Raw genomic sequence first — 27372 nt, forward strand, 5'->3', positions numbered from 1 at the left:
ACGCGTAGAGTGTGCCATCGGCTCGGCTAGCGCACTTCGGAAAGAGACAGTTCGCAACAGCCGAGCCTTGTTCCGATCTTCAAGAACTTCACTTCGAGGTCCCATGGGCCTCCGCATTGCTTATCACTGCCCGACCAGGGTTGACCATGGCAGTATCTGGAGAAGCCTGAACCCACCAGGCGCAGCCTTATCGCATGCGTTGCGCTTGTCCATTTGCCGATGCTGCTTTTGCTAAGGAAATATGGAAGCTGTGTGCGTTGCAAAAGGTCCCACATACGGAAACAAAAGAGCGGAGCAAGCTGTCCACTAGACATGCTACTTTTGCATACTAATGCTGTGCCTAATTCCATGGCCAGCGATCTGCCTATGCACCCGGCATAGCACAATGGCTTTTAAAGTTTGGGATCTACCCAAGCTCCAGCATCTAGAATTGGTCGGAAGTACAGCTCCTCACTTAAGAGGCCGTACTACCGAAGCATTATAGTATATCATCTTCTTCCTGCCCGACTTCACCTGTTCCGCAGTGGAACTCATCATCCGCGAAGATGCTGCCTCTGCTTCTTACTTCGTTTCTGGCCCTCGCTGCTGAGTCTTCAGCAGCGACATGCTCGTCCAAGGCACTTGAAGCAGCGGGGAAGCCTGCCGATCTGGAAGGCGTCAAGATTGAAGAGGTGATCGCAGAGGCTGTGAAAGGATGGGTCGAAGAGCCAGTCCCGATGCCAAGAGCTCTGCCTCTGCTGCCAGCTGAATCAAAGCCATTGGACTTTTGCAATGTAACCATTCTCTACTCACATCCTGGTAAGCCTTATCTTTTTCATCAGTAGTCTCCATTTCTTTGCTTACAATCACAGGCGTTGATGGCCAAGTTCGTGTGAACGTTTGGCTACCCGCAGAGAAGGAGTGGAACGGCAGGTACTTGGGGCAGGGAGGAAGTGGACATGTATGTGATTTGTGTCCCAGCAGTGGTGCGCCGAACTGACAGCAAGGCCAGGCAGCGGGCATTCCTGACGCACTTGGACCGGCGGTGTCAATGGGCTATGCTGCAGCCAACACAAACGGCGGCCACAGCAACGAAGGCGATGTTGTGCACACTGCGCTCGATTCAACCTGGTGGGGCGTTAAAAGCCCCGGAAACGTCAACTACGACTTACTGCAGCTATACGGCTGGCGCTCTGTGGGCGAACTCGGTATGCTTGCCAAGCATGTAATTGAGCACTACTACGGAAAGAAAATCCAATACTCGTATTGGAATGGTTGCAGCACAGGTGAGTGACTTTTGCAAAGAGTCCCTGGAGGCATTGCTGACGTTCCGAATCACTAGGCGGACGTCAGGGCATGATCTTGGCCCAACGCTATCCAAAGCTGTATCAGGGCATCATATCTACCGCACCTTCATTCAACTGGGTGACTTTCTTGGTAACTGAATTCTACCCTCATGTTGTTATGAAGAGACTCAATTACTACCCTGCTCCGTGCGAGCTCGACGCTATCACAGCCGCAGCTATCGACGCTTGCGATGAGATCGATGGTGTCAAGGATGGTATCATCTCTGCTCCAGGTCAATGCAAGTTCGATCCAAAGTCAGTCGTTGGCCAGAAGTACACCTGCGGCACCGATACCCGCAAGATCACAAAGCAGGCTGCCGAGGTCGCCTCATATGCTTGGAGTGGTCCTATTGATCCGGAAAGCGGCAAGCGAGTGTGGTTTGGAACCACACCAGATGCATCTATGTCAGGCATCGACCCTGTCTTTGGCGGTCTCGCTACAACCAAGTGCGACGAGAATTCAAAGAACTGCAAGTCTTCGCCATTCGGCATTTCTGCAGACTGGATCAAGACGTGGGTTATGAAGAACCCCGACTTCGACCTGGCAACTGTCGACGACGAGCAATTCTTCGATGAGCTGCTTGTCAAGAGCTACCAAGAATACCACTCATCGATCAACTCGGCCGATGCTGATCTGCGACGATTCCGAAAGGCGGGTGGAAAGCTGTTGGGCTGGCACGGTCTGCAAGATCAATTGATCCCACCAAATGGCACGTCGAGCTACCACGATCGCGTCAAGGCAATCGTTGGATCAAAAATTAACGACTTCTACCGGCACTTCGAGGCTCCTGGCATTGCACACTGCATTGGAGGACCAGGAGCTTACCCTCTGACTGCCTTCTTGGATCTTGTCAAATGGGTGGAGAAAGGCGAAGCTCCAGACCATATCCTGGCACAGAACCTCCCATTCCCAGGACAAGATATGAGCACATTCAAGCCGTTCACCAGAAAGTTGTGTCCTTATCCCAAGGTCGCCGCTTTCACTGGTGGAGACGAGAACGATGCTGCCAATTTCGAATGCAAGGATAATTTCGAGGCGAGCGTAAAAGCGAAGGACGAGTTGTAGTATGTTGCCGCAACGGGGAAAAGAATGTGATGAGAAGTCTTCCGACGACCGGAATCGGAGTGGTGAAAAACCATCGACGAATGTATGTATTGCTGCTGGCGAGTTCCTTCTCTCCTCTGCACATATTGTCTTCACTCTCCTAAAAGGCATTGCAAAGCAAGTCGTTCGCATGAAGCGCATCCTTCTACCAAGATTTAACCTCTCGGCTTCGTACCGCTTATCTCGGCAAAAAAGCGAAGTGATGCGACGATCTCTCGATCAAACGTCACACGTGCAGCATCCAGGCCACTACAGACTTCCACCTCTCCGTAGGCTGAACGCTTGTTTACATTTGGCGGCGCATCACGATCATCACCATTATGCTTCATTGGCTTCGTTTAGAGCGGGGTTGAACGGCAATGTGGCTGCCGAATGTGCTGATGGGCGGCCACAACATAGACTAGCCATGCCCCGGGTAAGGTATAACAGTTTCTTGTTCCTCTCACAGCATAGGCGAGTTCTGCAGCAGGAAGAATTATACATTGTACAACATGTCGAACCGACGCGATTTCCCAAGTGCAGACGAGGCCAAGGCCAAGGCTCAAGAGGGCAAGCAGAAGGTTGAGAACAAGCTGGCAAACGATGGCGTGTGAGTTCTGGCAAAGCCACTGCAAAAAGAGAAGCGTAGCTAATGGCGAGGTTTCTCCAGCGAGGATCCAGCAGGTCTAGCAATGTTCGGCTTCGGAGGCCTTTTCCTCGCCGCGATTCCTCTCACATCCTGGATCACACAACCGAACAGCCTCGTCGAGAAGGCCGTGAACGGCGTCGTGAGCACAGTCGGCTTCCTCTCATCCGCCGGAAGCACCTCTGCGATTCCTCAGTCCGGCAAAATCGCAGCATTGGCTGGACTGTACGTCACAGTTACCTATGCGCTGTCAGGAGCGGGCAGTGCGGCGGCCTCCGCAGCAGGGATAAAAGGAGGCAGAGACAACGACCACCCACGAGCACAGATCAAAGACTTGCGTGGGCTGCCCTTGAGGCTGTATTCCGCCCACTACAACCTCATGGAGATGTTCCCGGGGTTTGCCATCAGTGCTGCGCTGGCGCAGGCTATGGCTCCTGGCGACCAGACTTTGATCAATTTGTTGGGCTTGCATGTGATTGCCAAGTGCTTTGTGTGAGTATCCAGGGAGGAACAGTTGAAGAGGATGATTGGGAACTGACTTTGAGGGCCCAAAGACACTACCCATGCTACGTGTTCAATCTCGGCACTCCTCGAACTCTCGCACACGTTATTGCGACCTCCAGCGTGATCAATGTTGCTCTTAGACTTGCGAAGAAGCCATTGATCTGAATCGGGATTACGTACAGCAGAAACCGAACACACAATAGCCAAGTGATGAGAAACAGCTAGCGAAATGAATCAGAAGTAGGGGAAAGTGGACTGCGGAAATCACTCAAGATGATGGAGAGACACGGCTGTATATACTTATAGTAATGAATGAAGGAATAACACTTACAATCTGGCAAAAAGAGCATTGGCTCCACGAACTTTCGGGTCAGTCTCTGCTGAGAAGTACAGCAGACACAAGAGCAGACGCTGCGTTTACGCTGTTGTCAAGTTCAGTCTTTAGGAGCGAATCAATAATCATCGTGGAGATGCTCTTGCTCTGTGCTCGATGTAACCGGGTCTTTGCTGAATCGGGTAAGCGCCAAGAAATCTAGGGCGGTAGTGGCGGTCGATTTTCGCGCAGCAGTCGCGTCCACTTCACGTCCACCACAACGACCACAACAGCCATAACAGAGAGACCTGCATCTTTCGTCGAAGTCTCTGCGATTCTGACAAAGTGTTCGTCTTGAAGCTTGCCGCAACGCGTGGTATCCAGCCTCGACTGTGCCGAATTCTGCGGACTACAGAGAGAGGAATCTGCAGCTTGCAAAATGCACGACTAACAGGTTGATATTAGATCATAGCTAAGCTGACAAGGGCCATCACTAGCGAGCAATAATTTGTTGTAATTCTCGGTGGCAATGCAAGCTCAGAGATCGCGATATGAAGACGCTCACGAATTCCTTCCGCAGACTGGGCCCGAACAGAATGTCCAATCCGAAGCTCCATGGCCGCATTCGCGGTTTAATTAATGCTCTCTCTTCGATGGCTAAGTCGATGGCTCGGTCGATGGCTCGGTCACTGGCTGGCGGCTTAGGCGGTGCTTCACTCGCCTGGCATATGTTGTCACGATATCCATGGACACGCAGCCTGTGCTTCGAACATCGCACGCCGAGCCCTTCAACATTAAACGGCCCCGAATGTCACACGCACTAAGTCAACGATGAATTCATTTCCCATGAAGGCTTGGCGGCAATGTTTCCGAGCTTAAGTCTGAGCTACCTGAAATATGCAAGACATAGTCATTGACTTTGGTTCTGAACGGCAAGAAAGCCGCCTCTCAAGCTGTCTCTTCAAAGGGAAATTCCATGACTCTTGCACCTGAAAAGGTGGCTTGGAGCAAGCTTAAAGTGTAAGTTGCAGTTGAGTCACGCCGACAAGGTGCCGCATAACTTCAACCTTCCGAGAACTTTTGCTTCGACATCGAACAACTCAAGGGCTTCGAAGGTCGGGATGAAGAGGAACACTGTTTACTGTGACCGCGGCACACGGACGCAGGAACCGAAGTCAATGAAGGCATCGTCCAAGCGCCGAATCACAGGCTCGTTGTCTCCCGCGACTGACAGATCACAAGTCTCCGGTACGTCTGGAAAAGGGCTGAGCAGGATGAGTGTACTGGACTGGTGATGAGAGTCCAAAGATCTGCTGCAACGGTATTGAAGCCCACATTTCACGCTGCCCCAACCATGAGCATAAGTCGACCAGCTTATAAGCAGGTGGAGTAATTTCACCCCTACCTGGAGCCCGATCGTACCCACGCTCAAGACCCGGTTCACCCAGTCTGCTTGTTCAATATGGTCTGCATGCGTTCCGAGGCAGCGAGGCTCTCACACATCGACAAATATATCTGACTCGAGTACAAATCAATATCACTTCAGCCGAAACCTCTCGGTGCGCCCTGCTCCTCTGGGAGATGCTTTTGGGAGACGCAATCTCAGGACGTCTTTTCTTGCAAGACATACCGAGATGAGGGGCATCTAGCGTCTTGTTGAGGCTATTGCTGGACATTGCTTTGGGCACCGCTCGAATGGGTCGCGTGCTCAACACGCTGTGATCTCAGCTTGAAGCATCGCATGCCGGACATATTCCGCAATGCCTGGCCATAATGCTACCTGATACAGCGAATGCGAAGAAATTGTGTCCATGGTGGAGCTTGTCTTCAACTCTGTCGCTGACACAGGTTCGCACGGATCGATGTGGTGCGCGCCATGGCTCAGCCTACTCTGGTTGTTATTCTCGGCGGTTATTCCTCGTCGACATTAGAGACGATGCTTCTATCAGCCACATGGCGTTCGTCGCTCGCGGGATGTGGCGCCCGGCTATATGAGTATGTGAGTGAGTGGCACTCTCAGGTCAGCTGGAATGAGCACTGGAACAATTCGAAAGGATGTCATGTCAAGCTTGTGAGCCGGACCAGACAGCTCATGCTCAGCTGAAGTACTTCATCTGGTTCTGATGATGTGTGTGCATCTGGAGATCTAGTCCGAGTTCCATCGTGGTCACTCCTCGCCCTGACAGGCTCTCAGGGCAACCCTCGGAAGGTATGGTGATGTTTTACTACTGACGCAAGCGTTATCCTAAGGCTGACACAACTTTATGAGCTTTCATGGTGCTCTTGACTCTTGCTCAACTGATTCACAACAGAATTCGTCTGGAAACTGCAGCGTACAGCGTCACACTGCTGTCAGCCTAACATCATGATAATTAGCTCTCAAGAGTCTCAACAATCCTACTGACTCTTGCCATCACGAAGACAGCGGTGTGCTTGCAACACATATTCCGGTCCATCGGAAACCGTCAGGAAGATCAACGCCGACTGGAAGGGACAACCACGCCTTCCAGAAGCCGAGACACTCCCACATGTCAGATCTCAGATGCCGTGCCGCCAGAGACGACCAAATCCTGGTTTCCGCATAGCTTATGGAACTACTGCGCCGTCGGACAACAGCACACCGTCTCGCCAAGTAGAATCGTTCACGATCGATGTAAGAGCGCCTGTGGTTGCCGGACTTCCAAGGACATCGTCGTTCGTGATGCTCTCCGGCCAGCGCATACGGGAACACACCGTCCGACTCTGCCTGTCCTTCAAACAGACATCATTTGTGGCTGGGCGAACAAAAGTGATGCTGACACTGCCAACTGCATGAGCTGAAACAGCCGTTCGTGAGTCTCACAAAGCATGAACTCCATAGCTCGGAGCGCTTGCAACTCCTCGGGGCCGCAATACCTGCTTGCCCACGAGCCACGTGCCCATCCTCAGCGCGTCGTCGGCCGACCTTGCATATCCGCGAAAACCGGGCAGGTGTCTGTAATCAAAGAAAAGGCTAAAGACCCGCCAACCCGGATTGCGGCCATTTCTGCGGCGTGTGTGCGCGGATTGTGATTGCGCACCGCCTTGCGCCACTTGGGCAAGGAAGCTGTCCCAAGAGCTTCCAGCCCTTCCAATCGACGCAACGTCGAAGCCCGTCCCGCGCCTGTCGAAGCAGGCTACGCATGCATGCCATGCCATGCTGTCGCGGCACAGCCAGAGTCAGCCAACGTGGCATGGGAGACCTTGCACGTTCTCGATCTTGAGCCCCGAGCAGCTTGAATGTGGCTGTGCACATTGCAGATCACTGCCCATGTCGGAGTAGATCTTCAACGTCAGGCGTCAGGGCGCTGGGTTCGAACTTCCGTACAGCTCCACGGGCAGTCATCACTCATCACCAACACGAGCATCGGATCATCTTCCGTTACTGTGTATAGCAACAATGAACCCTTTCTGTTGGGCGACCGCACAGAAAGGTGCTGCTGGACGCGTAACCCGGCTGCTGGACCCCAGAGAGCACGCAGAGCTCATTTGCCACCTCGATATAGCTCTCCCCGCCAGCAAATGGACACCAGAACACCCATGCAAGGTGACGGTATATGCTTGCCCTCCACGTAACAGAATCGAGGCGTTCTCATTGGCATCACACTCCCAAGCAACAGCATTAAACCAAAAACGCAACAGAAAAGCAGAGCTCCGAAATAGCCCTAAGAAATACGAGACTTGGGGACTGCCCGAAAGGCTTGTCCTCTGTTTCATGTTCGAGGCTGGTGAAAGCTGTCTGCAGACGGCTACGCGTTACTTGGGTGTGGCGCTATCTGCTTCTTGCTTCTTCGCAAGCCGCACAAGCGCGGAGAAAGCCACACCTTGCTCGTCTAATCTTGCAGCACAACCCAGCGGCCAGTCTTCCATGTTTGCAGAAGATTGGCGCTCTCTCCTCGTCTACACAAGCCAAGCACTATAATAAACAATAGTTCCAGAATAGCTACTAACGACCAATACGTCTAAGCGTCCGCAGAACGTCGTCCAAATGTCCGCGCCACAGCAGCATCAGCGGCAGAAAACTGGGTCTGGCTGGAAATCGCTGGAATGACTGCAGCAGGCAGGTGCTCTGTCGCCCGCTCTTTTCTGATTCGCAGGCAGTGGTCGGTGTCCAGCCTCACATTACCAGAGCTCTCGCCAGAGAGCTCTTTCGAAGCTGTGGCTCGCGCGTTTTACGCCGCACACGGGAAAGGAAGGGAAGGGCAGAACTCTAGACTAACTAACTTAGTCAACCCCACGGACAACCCGGCCAGTGGACATGGACGGGATGTGCCCAGATGACCTTTTTTTGTTGTTGTCTGTTCTGTGATGATCTTCGCCAGGGAAGTGCCTGACATGAGCTTCGACGACTAATATTCGTTCGAATGTTGCAGCCTTCTGTGCGACGCACGTACGCCCAACTCAACTTTGCGCTGCGGTGCTGGGAAAAAGTGTACAGTCATGGGGAGACGGGATGGATGGACAGATTCTTTACCGTTTGCGTGCGACCAGCCTCACGTAAACTTCTGTGCAGTGGAGAATGGTGATGGAATTGAATTGAGCTTTGAACACATCATCATTTTGATTGTATTGACAAGAAACCCTGCGAAAGTGCTACGCACCGCTATCCAGGCTGCTGGATGGGGGTTAATCCTATCCTATACTGTGTATTTCTCTCTGTGTCCCTTCTGATGACAAATGTAAACTGCTGTGACTGTCATGTAGCCAGTGCACTTCAAAGCAGCTCTGCCGCTGTGTGTGTTCCTTGTCCATGTCTTCTGGACAAACGATCCATGGTCCATTCTGATCCGATATGTAGTAGCTGAGTAGTAGTAGTAGTAGTTTCTCGTGTGTGATTCCCGCCGCAGCAGTGGAGTCCCGCCACCGCTGGTGAGTTATACAGCGCGCCCCGGCAGACCCCCGATCGCCACATTTCCCTCCCCCCAACCATCCCATCCCATCCATGTATTAATCTCTTCTGCGCGTGTTCCTGACCCGAGCAAGTTCTCCAGAGCCATCCCAGTTAATCGCAGGTGTGGGTATCTCCAGTATTCAGAATGATGAGAAGAACAGTAAAAAGTGAAAAAGGTTTCGCCTCAAAATCATAGGCCATGTGGTATCTCAGGAAGAAAAAAAGAAGCTGCCTTCTCAGTCGCAGGCGGGCGATATCTAACCAAAGGAGGACAAGGACAGGAAGGAATATTCTGCAGAAACCGTCCCAATTCATGTACACGCTTCCCGTTTCATGCGATATGATGCGTTTGTTCGTTCGTCGTGTTGCTCGTGTCGTGCGATTAGAAACCAGGGAGCGGAGGATGGGCCACTCAATGTAGGAGAGTAGCAATTTCATCGCTGAAAGCAAATCAAAATAGCAATTTGAGCTCGTAGCCGTGAGAGTTCACGTTTTCGGTCGTCGAAAGTTCGCCGTCGCATTGAATGTCGGTGGGCCCGGCGTCCCACTCTCGTTCGGCCTTTACCGGTGCATCAACGTCGTCGAGTTGGACCTCGCAGAATTCGGCGGTCATGTCCTGTCCTTCGGCCAGTTCCTCGATGCATTCGTCGTCGAAGAAAACGTTGAGACCATTTTCGGTGATCCGGTATGTGCGCAACACTTGGGTCGGTTCGATGTTGCACTTCCTGGCGAGCGCATTGGTAAAATCCTTGAGCGTTCGCTTCATCAGGTAAATGGCGCGATAGTGGTTATCGGAAGGCGCTCGGCCGGACACATGTGGCTGGACATAGAAGCACGCAACCGGTTTGACAGCCCTGGGTGGAGGTGGCCGGTAACTGGGATCAACTCCGACCGCCTCGATCCAGCCAGACACGGCCGCAGCCTCTGATGATTTGATCTGCACCTTCACAGGCGCATTTTCTGGTGGACTGTGGAGCTGTTCCGGGATTGTCGGCTGGATATCCATGGTCGCGGTCTGCGGGTTATTGCGCCACTCGTTCGATGATTGTCGCGATGGCCCACCGACGGGCGTAGGTTGCTGCATCGTCGAGTCTTTACGACTGCCAATCAGGGAATTGGAACTCGGCGTGGGTGATACCATCGAAGATTCGTTCTTGCCGTCGCTGTGTCTCTCCCAATTCGCCGTATCCGCGGAATCCGTCCGTACCAGATCGATGTCTCCAGTGAGCTTGACGGGGTAGGCGTCTGGATCGTCGCCATCTTCGCCGCGAAGATACAGTACACTGGCAGGTCGCGTTGATGTGAACATATCTTGCAATGTCATCAACTTCATGTGTAGATCCTCTTCTGCGCTTCCACGGCCGCCGTTCGATGTCGCAGAAGTGACTGACCACGTTCTTCGATGCTTGGGCACCTTGCCAGGCCTATCCATACCAGGCTTTTGTGCCAGAGATCCAGCTCTCTTTCTTTTGCTCAAGTCCCGCATCCCGGACTCGATCTGTGCGATTTGCTGGTTGAGCTTGTCGATGGTTTTCTTGACATGTGCAACATCGTTGGACAGCTTTCGTTCTGCGCCGTGGTCTCTGAAGAGCTTCACTTTGCAGTAGCACACTTCTGATCCGGTCGCTTGTGACGGCGTGAGTGTTGCCTCATCGATTGCTTCCGTCTTCGCACATAACCGGACTGGAATACCCTTGACACCTTTGGAGTGGCTGAAGTCGGTGGACAAGAAGTTGAAGCGCACTGATATGGGACATTCGGCAGCGCCGTTGGCAGGTGACCAGGTCACGCAGAAGCCATCGAAAGACGAACATTCGAGGTCGACCTTCGGTTTTGACGGGTCCTCGGCGCCTCCAAGCTGACCAGAGTCGACGTATTCGACGGCTTGCAAGCGACCGCCGCGTTGATGCGCTTCGTTGGTACCTCGGCCCTCTTTCCACAATTGCCAGCAAGCCGCCGGCTTCTGTCGCTGCTGTTCATCTTCGAATGATACGCGCACGTAGGTCCGGTAGCGTGACGCGGGCGCACCTTGCTGTGTGTGCGTGTCGACGACGTTCAGCGTGTACGCCTGGCCTTTGTTGAGGTACGTCACGGGAATCTCATCGGCATGCTTGATCATCGCCGTGGGCGCATTCAGCGTGACATGGTAGCGGAACCTAGAAGTTATATTAGTCTCGCTCGTGTTGTGTTGTCTGGATACGCACTTCTCAGCGGACGGGTGTAGCGGGGGTGGTTGCATCGTAGTATGCATGTTGGGTGGCCGAAAGAGCATGTCGGGCGATTGGTGTGGGTGTGGCAAGCCCATGTCCAGACCCATGTCGTCGACAGGCGAGTCTCCAACCGGCCCTTGCAAGTCATCGAAGCTGTTCTGATGTGAGAACTGCGATGGCGCAAAGCCCTGCTGGTGCATGTGGAAAGGGTTCATGTTCTGGAATTGCTGCTGCTGCGGTTGTTGCATGTGCTGAGGCAAGCCGGGCTGGAAGCCATGAAACGGTGCGCCTTGCTGGCCAGCATGCAAGGCGCTCTCTGAAGTTGGCATCGATAGCGGCGTGCCCAATCCCATGCCGAAGGTGGGCGTGTGCAGGTCGCCGGCTTGGTTGTGATAGAGGGTGTTGGTGCCGCCGGGCGTGGGCGTGTAGTAGCCCGGCATTTGGTTGGCGAACATGTTGAAGCTGTGGCTATTGGGATCCATGAGGGACGGTGTTAGACCAGAGGTGCCAAAATTCCACGGCTCGTTGGAGCCTCGGGGGGTGGGGTCGGCATCCTTGATATCGTGCGGCTGACTCTGATTGTCGAGAGGTCTGGAGCGCATGTCAGTGCTCGTCCATAATGCGCAGTTGCCTGCCACGCAGACCGCGTTGATCGGTGCTGGGTATTTCCAGCACGCCGACAGGGAGAGGCCTACCGCGGGTTCAACGGGATGTCGAGCGCTTCCGCGAGCGAAGTCGTCGGCGGCGCTTGGGCAGCGTCGCTGGTCGCCGGCGCACTGTTGCCGCCGAGGGTTGGGAAATTGGCCTTGAAGTTGCGGTACAGGTCGTCGCTGGGCTTCTGGGAGTTCCTGCTGTGGTATTGCCGTCAGTAATTGTATTGTGGTGGGTGTCCGCGCCGCAGGGTGATAGAGTTCCCAGTTGCGCAACGCCGGAGACGATCGATGTGGCAGTGGAGGCTGTCCGGCCAGCGGGCTGGCGAGCTGACTGCGACCGCGCCTCGCCGTTTCTCTACTTACCGATTGCGGAACATGGCCAGCAGAGGAGCACTCTAGCAGCAGCGCCGTCGCGAGGAGGTTTGGAGGAGCATGAAAGAAGGCGCGTTGGGCGGAGTGTGTGGAAGTCGAGCGTGCTGCGCCGTGGTGAAACTGGAGGAGAGATTATGTTCAGCCACAGCAGATGGGCGCTGGGGCTTCCATGAGAATAAGAGCGGCGCCAGACTGCATTCTGAACGACCCCTGTCCGGTCGTGACTTTCTAGCGTGCGCTTCGACACTCCGCCGGCAGCTCTCACATACTCTGCAGCACGTCGCGATCGATCAGGGTATGCTGCCTATAGCGACACGCAATGACACGGCTCGTTCGCTCGCCATCCCTTCCATGCCCTTCGACCGCTTGCCCTGTGCCCGCCGGCCACGAGAGTACGAGAGACGCAAGCGAGCTTGCCGATCACTCATCACCCTCGCCTGCGCCACAGCTGTGGCGACGACGCCACATGTGCTGGCTCTGGCTCTGGCTCGATGCAACGCGGGACGCTGCAACTAATGCTAGTTGCTTCCTTGTGTTCATTGTGGCTCGTTTCGTATGTCTGCTCCGTCCCCGCCCACCGACGCTCTGATCTCCAAGCTGCTGCCACTCTGCCGGCGGCCTGCGGCATAGCGCCAATAATGTAAAGCTCAAGAACGTGCCGTGTGCGAGGATCGATAGTCGCTTAGCAGCCCGCGTGAGCCACTTGGTCGACTGCAAACTGCTGCGATCCTTTTGACACGCGAGCGGACCTTCTGGACACTGGCCCGCAGTCCAGCTTCCAAGCATTGGGATCACACTCATATCGAGCCACTTGGCGAAATACGGTGGAGCGCGTCTTCGGAGTCGTGCGGGCGAGGAACGCCCAGCCGGAGCCACCTTCGTTACTTCGTTGTGCATGAATGTCATCGGCATCGAGAGCTCCGTGCAGTGCGCATCAACAGCACGAGGCAGTGAAGCTGTGACGTGCGATGACTTGCTGTCCGTCGAATTTTCGCCCTGCGATGAGATGGAGTAGTTGGCACAACCCGGCAGTCCGTCGGCGTTGCACCAGCGGCTACCGACGTGATCGGGTCGTCAATAGCCTGTAAGAGGTCTGACGGTATTGACGCCCAGGGCCATGGCACGCTCCGCTAGATCGCGCATACCGTCTGTCGATGCCACTTGCCTGTGATGCTGCAGAAAGAAGCTTTGTATGCGAAACACCCACCTGTGAGTGGCTGAAGTCCTCGACGGGACCTCCGCCTGTTCTTCACCTAGTCACTTTCAGTAGCCGAAATGAGCGTAGAATGTGATGCTCCATTCATTGCTGCCCCTCCGGCCGCAATCAATGCTCGCAGCCAGCGAACACGTTGCCAAAGCATAACACGTGATGTTGCCTGCGATACCGCTGCTGTACAGGTGTACCTCTCACCATACTGCTCTAGCCTGTGGAAAGAGCTTGTGTGCGCGTGACGGTATGCAACTGCATGAGTGACCAGTGTTCGGAGCGTGTAGGAACCACAAGCAGCTCGGAGCCGAGTCGTGGAGCACTGGAAATTCGTCTCCCATACCCATCTTCACAGTCGTGGATGCCGTGGGTGGATCGTCGATGTGCGTCGCCAGTGGTGGGTCGCGAGAATTCCTTTCAGCGACAACTACGGTCGCAGAGATCGCATCAGTCGCTCGGATGGCTGTCCGACAAAGCACAAGCGCGTCGTCACCACGAAAGCCGTCAGCTGCCACGCCGGCCCGACGCCGACTCATCCTCTCCAGCCGCGTTGTGGCAGTCGGATATTTGTGCCACGAGGACGGAATACTCCTTCGCGATTGTGGCTGTGCAATGCACCACCCCTCACTTGCGTCTGCTGTATGGATCTAGGCAGCTCCATCACTCACTGTGTCCGCCCACCGCTGACGTGGTGCCCCAACACACTGCACGACCTTGCGCTGATCTTCGACACGATGTGGCGACAATGTCGAAGATCAAAGCGTGCCTGCGTGGTTCACCGTGCTCGAGCAGCCACACCCATGCGCAACATGTGCGTCATGTTGACTGTGCAGAGGAAAGCAGCGGACCGTCAGAGCGAGCAGATTTCTGAGGAACAGACTGCCCGAAAGGCCTAGACCTGAGGATCGCTGAAGAGGAAGGGCAGCGAGCATTGGAGATGTTCTTCGGGAGCACTTCGTAGCGATGGTGTTCGCACGTGTTGTCGAACTAAGGGCAGACATTCGATCCATACTGACGTTTTCTGGCAGAACTTTTTGCAAACATTGTACCTCCTAGGTACATGCTGTGAGAGTGCCTGTATCATGAATGCTGAAACACGCTTGACGAAATGGACCCCTGCCGATAGCAATGATCCATGCCTATAGCGGGTCGTCGCAAGCGCGTCAACGTCAATGCCTGTGCCCGCCAGCACAGCTTCCATCACAGCGTTGGTTGACCGACTGTAATGCTGCATGTGCATGTGCGCCGAGCCATAGTGGCTGAGAAATTCCTCGAGTGTGAGCCGGACGGCCAACTGTAACACATACCGTTTTGCAGACTTGGCACTTGCTGCCCCAGACTTGCCGCGCTGCGAACTATTGGAGCGGCGCTGTCAAGATTATTGGTTGTTGCGGTCGAGAGCTAATGCGGGTGATTCATTTCGCCTGGTATGCGAGTGGCAACTACCGCATATGCCAATGAGCAAAGCCACAAAGCCTCGTGGACTTGCATACCATCGATCAAATCCGGGTCCTGTCGGCAGCAGCGCTGTGCACTTCAGTGGCCTAGAACTCAATTTGCGGGTCGCGTATTCTCCTGTCGAACATCGATGCTGACCGAAGACGCGGTGTGACTACCGCGAAGGTACTGTGTACTTGGTCTCTTGACGGACTGCCCTCGCGGAGAGATGTCTGGCCCGATGTGAGTAGAACGGGCTGTGCCTGCAGTCAGACTAGGGCCACGTAGCGAGTTGGAGTGACTCCGTAAAATGTCACTTCCATTGGAGATAGGTCGAGGCACGGGGCTCTGTATGGGGAGCGAATCGTGCGCTGCACGAGCAAGATTGATTCGACTGCCTGATGGTGAGCTGTGACTAGAGCTGCTCACCGATCTGGCACGACACTTCTCATCGTTCTGTTGAATGACGGTCAATAAACTGGCTGCTGAGTCCTCTCGTTCCTGTCTTGGCCTGGCGAGTGAGCCAGAGCTGAAGACTGGTGTTGGAATTCTCGAAGGTGGACCAACTCGCACATCACCCAACGTAGACGGCGTTGGGCTTTGAGCAACAGGCGACAAAGAGCGGGTTGCGGTGACCATGTCGGGCCCTCTCAACGCATATGCTGAAACAGTTTTACGGAGGATGCGATCTTTGTGATCCGAGCACGAAGCCTGGAGCTGATTGCCAGCGAGAACAGAGTCGTCTCCGGGCTCAAAGGAGAATCTGCGAATTGCTTCAGGGCCAGTGCTTGGGTCCATGCTAAGCTGGGGCACGAGTTTCTGCAGAAAGCCTGACGCTTTCGACATCACAGTGCGATGTCTTGATGGTGCGGAATTTGTCGCCGCCAGCATCGATGTCGTCCGCGCTGGCCAGGGGTTGTTAGCATGCGAAAGAGCTGTTGCCATACTGACTGCTTTGCCGCTGTCAAGAACCTGTGCGTTGAACACTGTTAAAAGCTGGGGCATGATTTGGGCAGGATCCATTCTGCGGCGGCGAGCGAGTGATTCGGCGATTTTCGCAATGGACACATAGTCTTCGTCATGCGACAGCAATTGTCGTGCTGGTTGTTCCAGAGATACGAGCTCTTCGCAACTGAATGTGGAGAAGGTGTCCTCCGAGTCGCTTTGAGTTGTCGACCCGGTGTCCGCACGATTTCGGCTGGTAAGCTTGCGCAAATCCTGTTCCAGCGATGGATTTGTCAACGAGAAACGAATGTCGCTCGTTGGTGGCGTGCCGAACGGGAGCTCTGCGTGAAGGTGTGTCATGGACTTCTTCTGTGCCAATTGTTGCGAAGCCTGAATATCTTTGTTGGAAGAAGATTGGACAATGGGCTTCATCGTTGCTGCAATTCTGTTAGCATGCGTATGTCGGAATGCTGATCTGCGACTCACCTCGCTGACTATCCCAAGTCTTGTCATCGTACAAGTTTGATTTTTCGAGGAGCTCGAAAATGGTCTCCTTTTTGTGGAGTCCACGGGACTGATGCCAATGGAGCCTGCTCTCTTGACGTGCAAGCGTGACTTCCGCGACACCACGCTTGCTAGCTTTTGCCAGGAGCACTTCGAGTCGCTTGACTTCGTCTTTGTAGTCTTGCCTCTCGTCTTCCCAGTCCTTCTCGGCCATGTTGAGCTTCGCAACCAAAGCCTTGTTCGATGCAACTTCAGCTCCAAGGCGCTGCTGAAGTCGAGCCTTTTCGTCGATCAAGTCTCTGTATGCTTCGAAAACCAACATGAGCGAGCTGTTGTGGCGGGGGTCGAGTGGCTTGTAGAGAGATGCCATGAGGGTACACATCATCTCATCCAACACTTCCTCCGGCTTTGGATCAGGATAGAACTGGTCTGGAGGCCAAGCTGGCAGCTCCGTAGATGTCGCCACGTCTCCCTGCAACGATGGTTTCTGGTTGTGGCCAAAGTAAGACGACAACTTTGGTTTGATGCGCTTCTTGGGCGTCGTGGTGCTGAAGTAGTCATCGGGTTCTTCGTGATCGGGAAAGGGCGTGGCTGGAGTGCGAGATCTCGCCGGCTGGATCTTGCGTCGCCATTGCTGAATGTCGGCCATGGCGGTGGTCAGATCGACCTGTGTCGTCGTCTTGCACGTGCGTCCGGTGGTGCAGGATGGTGGTGGAGGAGCGGAGACAAAGAGGGAAGGCATGGCGAGCAACGAGGTGATGTTGGGGCGACGAAGTGACGTTGGGTGCGTCTCGTCGCTGCTGTTGTTTGCTTACAGAAGAGGCAAGCGTGAAGCGCGCTAGTGTGTCTCGCGCATGGAGGGAAAGAACGTTGCCTGGGAGGGGAGCGTCCGCTGAAATGGCGAGGAAACCAGTATGAACGCGGCACAGCAACTGAGCAGACAGTCGCGCCTATTCTAGATGCCGGTGCAAGCCAGACGTGAAGATTGTCGTAACGTGTGCTGCATTCTCAACGGTGGCGGGGAGAGCGAGCTCGCCCTTCCTGTCGGCGGCGACGCAATTGTCTGTGCCTCATATCAGTAGTACTTTAGGTGTGTAGCCATCCGAGCGTTAGGCGCTCACTTGGACTGCAGATATTCATGCAAAGGACGCTTCAGTAGAGAGGGTGGCCCGACGAAACGAACCAATAGCACCAGCAAAGCGTGAGGTCAACAAATTTGAATTGCGTAGCTACCTACTCTTCTCGATCGAGTTCGTCCTCTTCAAAGTGAATGAAGTGTCGTATCAAAATGTCTGTAACCACAGTCTTCATGCACAAACGCCGACAGAAACAGCGCCCGTGTTTGGTAATGACATGGTATGCTCCGAAAAGACTCAATCTTGGCATGATAGATTTTCCTTCAACGCTGAAGCATGGAGATTGTGCGAGGCGTTGTACACACTGCTGCCGTATGATGAAACAAAGAAGGAAATGGGAGGAACACCACCGTGGACGCGGCCTCGAGGGCCGAATGGCAGACGCGCCTGGTGCCGCCTCAGCTTACCTATTGGTGAGATCTTTTCGTGGAGAAGGCGGACTTGTCAGTTCAGGCATGCAATTCAGCTACCTTCATCATGAGGCCTTTCTCAAGCAGGCAGGTATCTCCCTTCTCGCGATGCCATTTCCATCCCTTCTCTCGCTTTTGCGCCATGGCATGCTCTCGTGTCGAAGCCGTAATGTCAGACCGCCGTTCGATATGCTCCAGGTCCCAGCAGTAGTGAAAAGCAAAACTCAATGGACAGAATTCGTTTATGCCGCATCGCGCTTGCCCTCCTTGACCTCCTTCTGTTCCAGTTGTCAGCGCTATCCATTGTTGTCCAAGTGCGAAGGATCTGCACGCACCAATGCCTTCATGGTGCCGTGAAGAGCATGTCTGTGGTTTCTCCGGAACTTAGGGTCGGTTCCCTTGAGCGAAGGGTATCGGTTGGTCTTTGGCTTCTTGATACTGTTCACGTTCCTCCGTCAGCGCAGTTCTCTCGTTTCCAGCTCATTCATTCCTCCTCTCAACGGCGCTCGTATGCTCGATGCATTGTCGTTCGTTCGGTGTGGTTCAGTCGTACCCGTTCTTGTGGTTCTTCTTAGCCTGGTTGTGCTGAGACGAGTTCTTTGACTCTGCGCATCTGGTCAGTATAACCCCAAGACTGCAGCTCTGTCGGCGCACATACTGGCCATGGCGACGGTATTTGTGCGAACGTGCTGCGAGGTTCTGTCGTCGGAGGTGGGCTTTGGCTGTGTGATTGCGGCAGGTGCGCTTGATTTTCCACTTGGCGCCAAGTCGGTAGCCGTCTCGCCGAAATGTCGGCCTCAGGCATAACACACGAGATTGAACATCTTCACGCTCGGAGGCACATCTCAGGTCGGCATTGCTGCACTTATTCAGCACTGACTTCTTCACGTGTAAACACCAATCAACATGGCAACATGGCGACAAATCCGGTACATCGCAGTCGGACTGCCAGGGAAAATTTTGGTCTTAAAAAGTTCATTGTCACAATACATAATCCCCTCCGGAACGACCAAACGCGCCTGAAATAAATATGCACAATGCTACAGTCTCGTCGCTGACCGCGCTGGCCACTGCCTCCCACGCATGTAATGCACGAGGCGACGAATGCCGCCCGTTCTGTGTATCATTACGACGATCCGAAAGTCGTTGCTTTCGTACCTCTTGTCATTCACTCCTCTTTCTCATCCTGTTCCTCGTTCAAGGTCAACAACTTATTTCTGAGCCGCCTTCTTGGCCATGGTGTTCAGCGCACTGCCGTTCCTGAACCATTCCAGTTGTCCTTCGTTGAATGTGTGCACAAGTGTGATATCGAAAGCTTGACCACCAGCAGCTGGGTGCACAGTCATGGTAACAGGCTTGCCAACACCGATATCGGTGAGCTTGAGGTCGATACGATCATCTGGCTTGATCTTGTCGTAGTCCTCTGGGTTCTGGAAGGTCAAAGGAAGCATACCCTGCTTCTTCAAGTTGGTCTCGTGAATACGGGCGAACGATCGGGTAATGATGGCAAGGCCACCAAGGTGGCGAGGCTCGAGAGCAGCGTGCTCACGGGATGAGCCCTCTCCGTAGTTCCAGTCACCAATGACGACCCACTTGACACCCTCCTTCTTGTATTGACGGGCCACTGCTGGAACGGCGTCCCAGTTGTCGGTGTCCTGGTTCTTGACCTTGTTGGCCTCACCGTTGGCCTCGTTGATGGCACCGATGAGCAAGTTGTTCGAGATATTGTCCAAGTGTCCACGATACTTCAACCATGGACCCGCCATAGAGATGTGGTCAGTGGTGGTCTTGCCTTGAGCCTTGATCAGGATTGGGACGTTCTTGGCGTCTTGTCCGTTCCATGGCTCGAAAGGCTCCAAAAGCTGGAGACGATCAGAAGTTGGCGAGACCTGGACCTTCACGCTAGAGCGGTCCTCTGGTGGAGCTTGGAAGGTGTCGACTCCCGCATCGTAGCCATTCTTTGGCAGTCCATCACCAGTTGGCTCCTTGAGCTTGAACTCCTTGCCATCCTTGTCCTTGAGGGTGTCGGTGAGCGGGTTGAAGGTAAGGTCGCCGGCGAGGGTCATGGCAACGACCATATCGGGAGAGGCGACGAAGGAGTGGGTGGCTGGGTTGGCATCGTTACGACCAGTGAAGTTTCGGTTGTACGAGCAGATGATCGAGTTGGCTTCGCCCTTCTTGACATCGCGGCGCTACGAAAAGGTCAGCAATGATTCGTATGGTGCAGAAAATGGTTGGGTGAACTGACATCCCACTGTCCGATACATGGACCACATGCGTTAGCTGCACACCTGTTAGCTTGGAAAGCCGCATACATCCAGAGAAAGCGATTCACGAACCAAGAACCATGCCACCGAATTCCTCGAGAGTCTTGAGCTGACCGTCACGCTCGCAAGTAGCGCGGATCTGCTCAGAACCAGGTGTGATTGTGAAAAGGGCCTTTGCCTTGATACCGTGGTCAAGCGCATCCTGAGCAATGGCCGCAGCTCTGCTCATGTCCTCGTACGAGGAGTTTGTGCAGGATCCGATCAGACCGACCTTCAGCTCTTGTGGCCACTTGTTCTCCTTGACAGCGTCTGCGAACTTGCTGATTGGTGTAGCAAGATCTGGGGTGAAGGGACCGTTGATTTGTGGCTCAAGCTCGCTCAAGTTGATCTCGATGAGCTCATCGTACTCGGCGCCCTCGTCCTCGCGGAGCTCAGCAGCGTAACCGCGAGCGAAGTCACCAATGTGCTGGCGCTTGGTGGCGGCGAGGTAGTCGTACATGCGGTCGTTGAATGGGAAGAGCGAGGTAGTGGCACCAATTTCAGCACCCATGTTGCCTGTTTCCCTTGTTAGCGCACATTACTGCAACAGCTCATAACCTCTGAACTCACAAATAGTGGCCATTCCAGTGCAGCTCAGGTTCTCAGTTCCAGGTCCGTGGTACTCGACGATGGCACCAGTTCCACCCTTGACAGTGAGGATACCAGCGACCTTGCAAATAATGTCTACAAAAGGTTAGTACACGTTCAGTGCAGCCCGCTTTGATGATTATAACTCACCCTTTGGTGCAGTCCAGCCGCTCATCTTTCCGGTAAGCCTGACACCGATGACCTTCGGTGCCTTGAGCTCCCATGGCAAGCTAGCCATGACATCGACGGCATCAGCACCACCAACACCGATAGCGGCCATACCAAGACCACCAGCGTTTGGAGTGTGAGAGTCGGTACCGATCATGAGACCACCTGGGAAAGCGTAGTTTTCGAGCACGATCTGGTGAATGATACCAGAACCTGGCTTCCAGAAACCAATGTTGTACTTGGCACATGAAGAGCTCAAGAAGTCGTACACCTCGCGATTGATGTCGTATGCACGCGCCAAATCTTTCTCGCCACCAACTTGTGCCTCGATCAAGTGGTCGCAGTGCACAGTGGTGGGTGTGGCAACAGCATCCATACCCGAGCTCATGAACTGCAGGATGGCCATCTGAGCAGTGGCATCTTGGCAAGCAACTCTGTCTGGGCGCAGCTTGAGATAGCTCTTTCCACGCTCAATCTCCTGTCCATGCGGATCGTCCAAGTGCGAGTACAGGATCTTCTCGGCGTATGTGAGAGGCTTGTTCAGTCGCTTTCGCACAATGTTCAGGTTCTCGTTCATGCCCGCATAGTTGATGTAGTGGCCCTTCTCCCAGTTGGTCATTTCGACCTTCTTGGTGAGAGGAGAGTCATTGACGGTAGCGAAGGTCCGGCGACCCAGCCGCGGCTGTAGTGAGCGAGTGTCAGTCTCTCCTTCTGCGTTCAATGGCGCGTTCTGCGGGTGCGCAAGCTCTTATCAGAAGCAAACATACCAGCTGTCGCGCTGCGAGTCGTTGCGCCAACATCCTGAAAAACGCTCAGCTGAGAGGCAGTGTCCCAACAAAGCTGCAAGAGAGGAGAGGACTGTCAGGTCGGAGGGCAGACCTGAAGTGCGAGAGGTGCGGATATCAAGAGAAGACGTAACAAGACGCCGGCAAAGAGTAGAGAAATGGAGCTCAAAAGTAAGCAAATGTGATTGGCTAGCGCTCTTCCGTCGTTCCTTTCCTCGGCTACACCCCCCGGCACGGCGTGGTCTCCAGGTCAAGAAGAATTTGCGTCGCGCCCAGCCGAGACGAGGAAGCGGTCCGATCTCGCTGTGTGCGCTGCACTGACTGCGAACCAAAGTCTCCAGACACAATCAGAACTCCTCTCGCAGCACCGACACAGGCGCTCGACCACGACAGACTCCTTTCGAGACCGACACCGGCGCGGCGCAGCGCTGACAATCGCACGCCATGCCTGCAATCAGAGGTGCAAACAGCAAGAGGAAGGCGAGGCGGTATGCCGCGATCCGTGACATCGATCAGATCTACGCCGACAAGCAGGACCAGAAGCACCTTCAGCAGTTCAAGGACACCAAAGCGTTGGAGGATCTGCCCGGGTTCGGCGAGTGGTATTGCACGGAATGCGCAAAATGGTTCGAGTCAGAGACCAACTACCAGCGCCATAGCAAGGGCAAGCCACACAAGAGACGTGTCAAGCAGTTGAAGGGGGAACCGCATACACAGAAGGCGGCAGAAGCGGCAATTGGGCTGCGGACAGACACCGACAAGAAGATCGTGGAGGAGGACATGGAGGACGTTACGGATGAAGACATTCGATGAAAGTTCAGTCTCACCAGCCACCACAGAGACTGAAAGCACTCTCGGTTCCCTACGCGTCGGGTTCAGCACAATGTGCTCTTTAGCCGCGACCTGTCAACGTATTTCTGCTGTTGGATCCTGCTGCTCAAGGTATACTGTTTCGCTGATCGGCCATCAATCTACGGCGTCAACATGCGTCTCTGGACCTCGAGAGGAGCCTCTTCCTGGACGTCTATCACCCATTCCGAGAGTCCTGCGATTTTCTCTTGCGCTCATGCACAACTGCATAAATTTGCAAATTCCCAGGACCTGGACCGGACCCACAAAATTTCTGGTGCACTCCGGCCGTCCACCCACAGCACCGAGATTGTCATGCTCTGCCACAACTTTTGGGACATATACCATGACAACGCACACCGACCGCTATAGGCTACAGGCTAGGTGCCTTGAACATCTGCACACCACGATGTGAGACAGTCCTCGCCGACACGAAATCGCCGAAGTCGCAGACGCTGCCGCGGAGCCACAAGTTCCGTTGCCATGTGAAATACTTGGCACTCGATTCTAGCGGCTCCGCACGTGCATGCGTGTGTTTAGCGTCCGCATATTCCCGGTCGAAAGCAGTTCGGCACAACAATAACATCATCGTGAGGTAGTGAGGTATATCAGATATATGCAATACCATCCTGAGCCTCGATACTTGAAGACCTGACTGTGCCTGTGATCTCTCGGTGCCCTGGGGATGCCTGACACTTGGCGGCCTGCCGTGTTGTACGCTGACTTGGACGTGCAAGTTTCTTGCGTTTTGCTTATGGATGTTCGTCTTCTTGATTGTTTTCGAAGCAAGGTCTTGCTAACCATATCTGGTTGGAAGTGTGAATGTGCCTCGAAGAGGACGTTATGTCAAGGTTAACTTCGCACAGTCGAGGAAGGCACATCTCAAGAGCATGAAGGACCTGCAGGCTCAGGGCTTCCTGCTAGATTTTCCTCCACAGAGTGACATCCAGTGCTACGAAACCGACATGGGCTATTCAGCTCATCTGACGAAACGATGCAAACCAGATCTCAGCTTTACCAGTCGCAATATCCTCGCAAGTCGCAAGCTACGCATCTGGAAATCGCGGGAGTACTGAAGGAGGCACTGTCATGTCTGCCGTCGAAGATTTGGCTGGTGATGTCAAGTTCTCATGCATGTCGTTGACTCGTTCCTCGCTTCTCCAGATTACTGAGGCGTTCAAATTTGGTTAAGCACTGGATTTTCGAGTTCTGCTCGATGTTAACGCAGAGTCTTGCAGGGCATACGAACAAGGCACCTTTTGATATAGTGCAGATACGAGTGTCTCTGTACCTTTTGGATGCCAACAGGAATACAGCGCTGGACACCTGAAGCCCGGACAAGCCTTCACGGCGATGCGAGCGCATCGATCCTGACAGGTACTGGAGATCAATGCCTATCGAAGGCGTGAGTGGCAGGCATTCCGCTGCGATGTTGGATCAGGCTCTCTGCTGCACGCCATACTGATCGGCCATCTCCGCTCGCATGAACAAGCGCATGCAGCAACCACTTCGGGAGACTGCCACCACGATAAGCCTTAGCAGAAACTGCGTCGCTGGTCAGTCTCTACGCATCTTCGAACAGGTCCCTGTACCACATGGCTTTTGACAAATCTTGCAGTGGCGAAACATGTTCCAGGAGCAAGCGTAGCCAGGATGCTCTCACAGATATACCTACGATCCTTCACTAAATCCGCGCCTTGAACGCCTCGCCCGTTCCGGACCCTCGGCTACATCACGAAAGTGCGTAGTACAAGACTCATCAGGTGAGACGTGATACGTGTTTGTGATAGATAACGTTCCAGTGAAGATTCGGACTTGCACGCATAGAAACTCCTCGTACCGGGATACCCCAATACTATGGACGAGCGCCCAAGATACTGCGCTCAAAGTGGTAGGTCGGTCCGCCACCCAGGCAGCAGCAGTGCATTCGACTACGACGAACTTGCCTTTGCTCCATATTGCGCGCACCATAAGTGCCGAGGAGCACATACTCAGTGGCCAATCGTCGGGTCACAATGGCGGTGTACCCCAGCATCCACTGGTTCCACAACGTTCGCGTGGAAGTATCAGATGCCCTAAGGCGCTGCGGAGCCCACGCCGAGCATTCTACTGCGCACACCATCCAAGCAACGGGTCGTCGGTGGTGTAAGGTGGCAGGAGTGTGGTATCTCGCCCTGTATGCGCGAAGCACCCTCGCAGCTGACGTGTATGTCGGCTTTGTTGGCAGGAATGCGACTGTACGAGGATGTTCCTGGTTGACGATCTAGCGAACACGACTCGCAAAGAGATCCTCCGCGCCTGCTCATCACTTTCTAACTCTCTGTAACAATCAGCGTTTGCGATATCACTGCAGTTTGCCAGAAAGTAGGACAAAATGCCTACCACAGCAGCACTACAAGCGGCCGGGCTGAATGTGTGTGAATTGAGACAGATTATCAAATTGGACAGAGAAGCGACAAAAGAGCTTCAGTCACGTACAGACAAGCTCAGAAGGGATTTGAGAAACGGAGGAGTGTTGCCAGAGAAGACCGTAGAAATGATGGAAGATCTCAATAAAGACATGACGAGGGAGCTGGTACAAAAAATCGAGAAGATAGAATCGCAAGATGCTCTCACGACCACTGATCGCGAACTCCTTCAAGCGCTCAATGCTCAACTTGCTAAGTGCGACCAGTCAGGAATGAAATTGGCAGAATTGCGAGATTTGGAAGAGGAGCTCCAGCGCAGAAGACGAGACTCTGGTTACAAAGATACTCTACCTCTAGGCGGCACACCTCGAAGAATCAGTAAGGCCAGCGCAAGATACACACCAGCCGAGATTCCTCATACAATACCAATTCGACCGAACGTAAATTTACCTCCACCTCCGCCGTACACACCGACATACAGCCCGAGCAGCAGCGATCCAACATTAACGCCGCCCTCATCTCGATCACCACGCTCCAGCAACCATTCACTAGAGCGAGTAGACAGCAGCCAAGGTCGCAGTCGGAAAAGCATGGAACGCGCTCGACCAGCAGTCTTCATGCCACCAATAGCATCCACGAGCCCAAGATTTCCGCCTCCTCCAACTTCACCGATCATGCCAGCCTCTGCTCCAATGAGCTCTACCCCACCGACTCCGCCCACTCCAAGATCTTTCAGAAGCATGCCGTCACCTTTCGCCCCAGCGGTGCACCCACCATTTGCCGCTCCTCCAGAGCCAGTCCGCCGAAGCAGCAGCAACAAACGCGCTTCTGCAAGTGGAACAGGCGAATACCAGTTCTACTCGTATGCCGACTACGACGACAGCGATGATGAAGCGATCCATGCAGAATGGAGCAAGACGGATTGGCCTTTGCTGTATCGAATCCTGGATATCAACCCCTCGACTGATCCGGATGTTCTTCTGCTTCTTGCGAAGAGGTATGACTAGTCGTTAGATATGCACCATGAAATGGGCGCGGACTATCGAACTGATAAAATCTCACTCACAGGCAACTCGAACGTCTCTCCCTCCGCCACAATCCGAATCGGAACCCCGAAGATCCTGATGCTCCTGCGAGATGGGTAAGCAGAAGCTCATCGCTCCTCTTCTCACATTCATTTTGATCAAGGTACTGATCTTTTTGCATCAAACAGATCGCGATCAACAAAGCCTACGACGTCCTCACACACCCAGAAAGAAAGAGATATTATGACGAGTATGGCCGCGAGCCGGATGAGGTGGAAGGCATTGATTTGACGGGATTGAAGATATCTTGATTCGCTCAGTCACGCTGGGTCGCTGGCAGCATTTTCTCACTACTTTTGGAGAGCTTGATTGAGCGTGTCGTATTGGCCTTGACAAGTTCCTCATTATTCATCACATCTTTCGGCAGTTTATGCGGAGTTTTTATGCACAAGGGAGAAAGCGCTGGGGTACACATCTTGAGAATATGACATAGCTTCGTTCAATGAATTTTTCATTTCATACACCGCTTCTCAATCAAACAAACAACCAAAGAGAAAAGGGTATCGCCCAATCATACAGCTTGCACGAATCGTGCCGTAATCGCGTCCGTCAATCATTACTTCGTCGTCACATTCTCATTCCCATATTCTCAATGACATGTGAGGGATAGAGGTCCTTCCTTAGACATATGTCCTTCTCGCGCCACGACCATCTGTACCATGCATTCTTCGGGTACCAGCAGCCTGTTGGAGATGGGTCAGCCAGCTAGTCCACACCACGTAAAGCTCAAGAACAAGAACTCACCTTCTGTCCACTTCTGCCCGTCGCACTGCCCTTCAACTTCAACAACGCTCCAGAAATTTTATCTCCCATGCTCGTCTTCCTCTTATGGTGGTGCACTGGGCCCGAGGTTCCAGTCGTGTAGTGTGTTGTGTGGTTGCTAGCCATTGGTCCGCGACCTCCGTGACCTCTATAGCCGATGCCGTTGGGATGAGTTGTAGTCTTTTGCGTTGTGGTCGTGGTGCCCGTGATAGGATTTGTCGACTGCGAAGTAGTGACTTTGGCTTGATTCTTGTTTCGCAGACGAGAGAGTAGAGAGGGCTTTTTGCCTGTTGCGGTGGTGCGCGAGGTGCGGGTTGTGGTGTTGTGTTTGCGAGTGATGGCCATGGTGTCTTCTTGGTCTTCTGGTTGTGGTTGTAGCCTTTTGTTCTTCTTGTCACGTCTCTTCTCGAGATAATACTCTGTAAAAGTAGGTTGTAGCGTTGTACTCTGCTGTGAAGGATAAGAAGGAAATCCCAAAGTCGTCCGCGGAGGCATCACATATATCTATTCCATTCGTGAATCATGTCCAGAATACCTGCTTTCAGCGACAAGGGCAACCGAGCTCACGAGATTGCCAAACTACATCATCGTCCACTTCACACCGTGCCACAACAGTTCGCGTAGCCTGCAATAGCCCTACTGAGCACTTCTAGAACGACGTCAATTCTCCCGATTCAGAGGCGCAAATGTGGAGACAGGGCTGCGCGGTGGTGGTGTGGACGCGAAGTTGGAATCCTGCCAAAGGATTGCTGGAAAGCGAATTCAG

The 27372-nt window shown here is 53.8% G+C and overlaps 8 protein-coding genes across 10 annotated transcripts; 4 read left to right on the top strand and 4 right to left on the bottom strand.

Annotated features, from left to right (window-relative positions):
* Positions 1-545: 545 nt before the first annotated feature.
* On the top strand, positions 546-2391 carry CKM354_000198500 (uncharacterized protein; the record flags this gene model as incomplete). Of its 2 annotated transcripts, none has more annotated exons than XM_044797122.1 (4): positions 546-798; positions 852-940; positions 983-1265; positions 1322-2391. In XM_044797122.1, the coding sequence occupies 4 exons, from the start codon at positions 546-548 to the stop codon at positions 2389-2391; spliced, it is 1695 nt and encodes a 564-aa protein (XP_044653057.1). The 2 variants fall into 2 exon arrangements, with proteins under 2 accessions (XP_044653057.1, XP_044653058.1); XM_044797123.1 differs by having other exon boundaries at positions 992-1265.
* A 530-nt stretch (positions 2392-2921) lies between these two features.
* CKM354_000198600 (uncharacterized protein) lies at positions 2922-3724 on the top strand (the record flags this gene model as incomplete). Its single annotated transcript, XM_044797124.1, has 3 exons — positions 2922-3019; positions 3080-3547; positions 3610-3724. 3 exons carry the CDS (start codon positions 2922-2924, stop codon positions 3722-3724), a joined length of 681 nt encoding a protein of 226 aa, XP_044653059.1.
* A 5508-nt stretch (positions 3725-9232) lies between these two features.
* On the bottom strand, positions 9233-12021 carry CKM354_000198700 (uncharacterized protein; the record flags this gene model as incomplete). 2 transcript variants are annotated; one of them, XM_044797125.1, is made up of 4 exons in its annotated part: positions 9233-10937; positions 10986-11582; positions 11687-11839; positions 12008-12021. In XM_044797125.1, 4 exons carry the CDS (start codon positions 12019-12021, stop codon positions 9233-9235), a joined length of 2469 nt encoding a protein of 822 aa, XP_044653060.1. The 2 variants fall into 2 exon arrangements, with proteins under 2 accessions (XP_044653060.1, XP_044653061.1); XM_044797126.1 differs by having other exon boundaries at positions 11687-11842.
* Positions 12022-14774: 2753 nt separating this feature from the next.
* CKM354_000198800 (uncharacterized protein) lies at positions 14775-16758 on the bottom strand (the record flags this gene model as incomplete). Its single annotated transcript, XM_044797127.1, has 2 exons — positions 14775-16042; positions 16092-16758. The coding sequence occupies 2 exons, from the start codon at positions 16756-16758 to the stop codon at positions 14775-14777; spliced, it is 1935 nt and encodes a 644-aa protein (XP_044653062.1).
* A 2108-nt stretch (positions 16759-18866) lies between these two features.
* On the bottom strand, positions 18867-21517 carry CKM354_000198900 (aconitate hydratase ACO1; the record flags this gene model as incomplete). Its single annotated transcript, XM_044797128.1, has 6 exons — positions 18867-19847; positions 19904-19938; positions 19995-20477; positions 20532-20645; positions 20700-21399; positions 21485-21517. 6 exons carry the CDS (start codon positions 21515-21517, stop codon positions 18867-18869), a joined length of 2346 nt encoding a protein of 781 aa, XP_044653063.1.
* Positions 21518-21946: 429 nt separating this feature from the next.
* Positions 21947-22315, top strand: CKM354_000199000 (uncharacterized protein; the record flags this gene model as incomplete). Its single annotated transcript, XM_044797129.1, has 1 exon — positions 21947-22315. One exon carries the CDS (start codon positions 21947-21949, stop codon positions 22313-22315), a length of 369 nt encoding a protein of 122 aa, XP_044653064.1.
* A 2410-nt stretch (positions 22316-24725) lies between these two features.
* CKM354_000199100 (uncharacterized protein) lies at positions 24726-26095 on the top strand (the record flags this gene model as incomplete). Its single annotated transcript, XM_044797130.1, has 3 exons — positions 24726-25756; positions 25828-25900; positions 25973-26095. The coding sequence occupies 3 exons, from the start codon at positions 24726-24728 to the stop codon at positions 26093-26095; spliced, it is 1227 nt and encodes a 408-aa protein (XP_044653065.1).
* Positions 26096-26464: 369 nt separating this feature from the next.
* CKM354_000199200 (uncharacterized protein) lies at positions 26465-26951 on the bottom strand (the record flags this gene model as incomplete). The annotated part of the gene is made up of 2 exons (XM_044797131.1): positions 26465-26527; positions 26589-26951. The coding sequence occupies 2 exons, from the start codon at positions 26949-26951 to the stop codon at positions 26465-26467; spliced, it is 426 nt and encodes a 141-aa protein (XP_044653066.1).
* Between the last annotated feature and the right edge of the window lie 421 nt (positions 26952-27372).

Source organism: Cercospora kikuchii (genome assembly GCF_019650295.1).
Source record: "Cercospora kikuchii DNA, contig_00001, whole genome shotgun sequence".
Lineage (NCBI taxonomy): Eukaryota > Fungi > Ascomycota > Dothideomycetes > Mycosphaerellales > Mycosphaerellaceae > Cercospora > Cercospora kikuchii.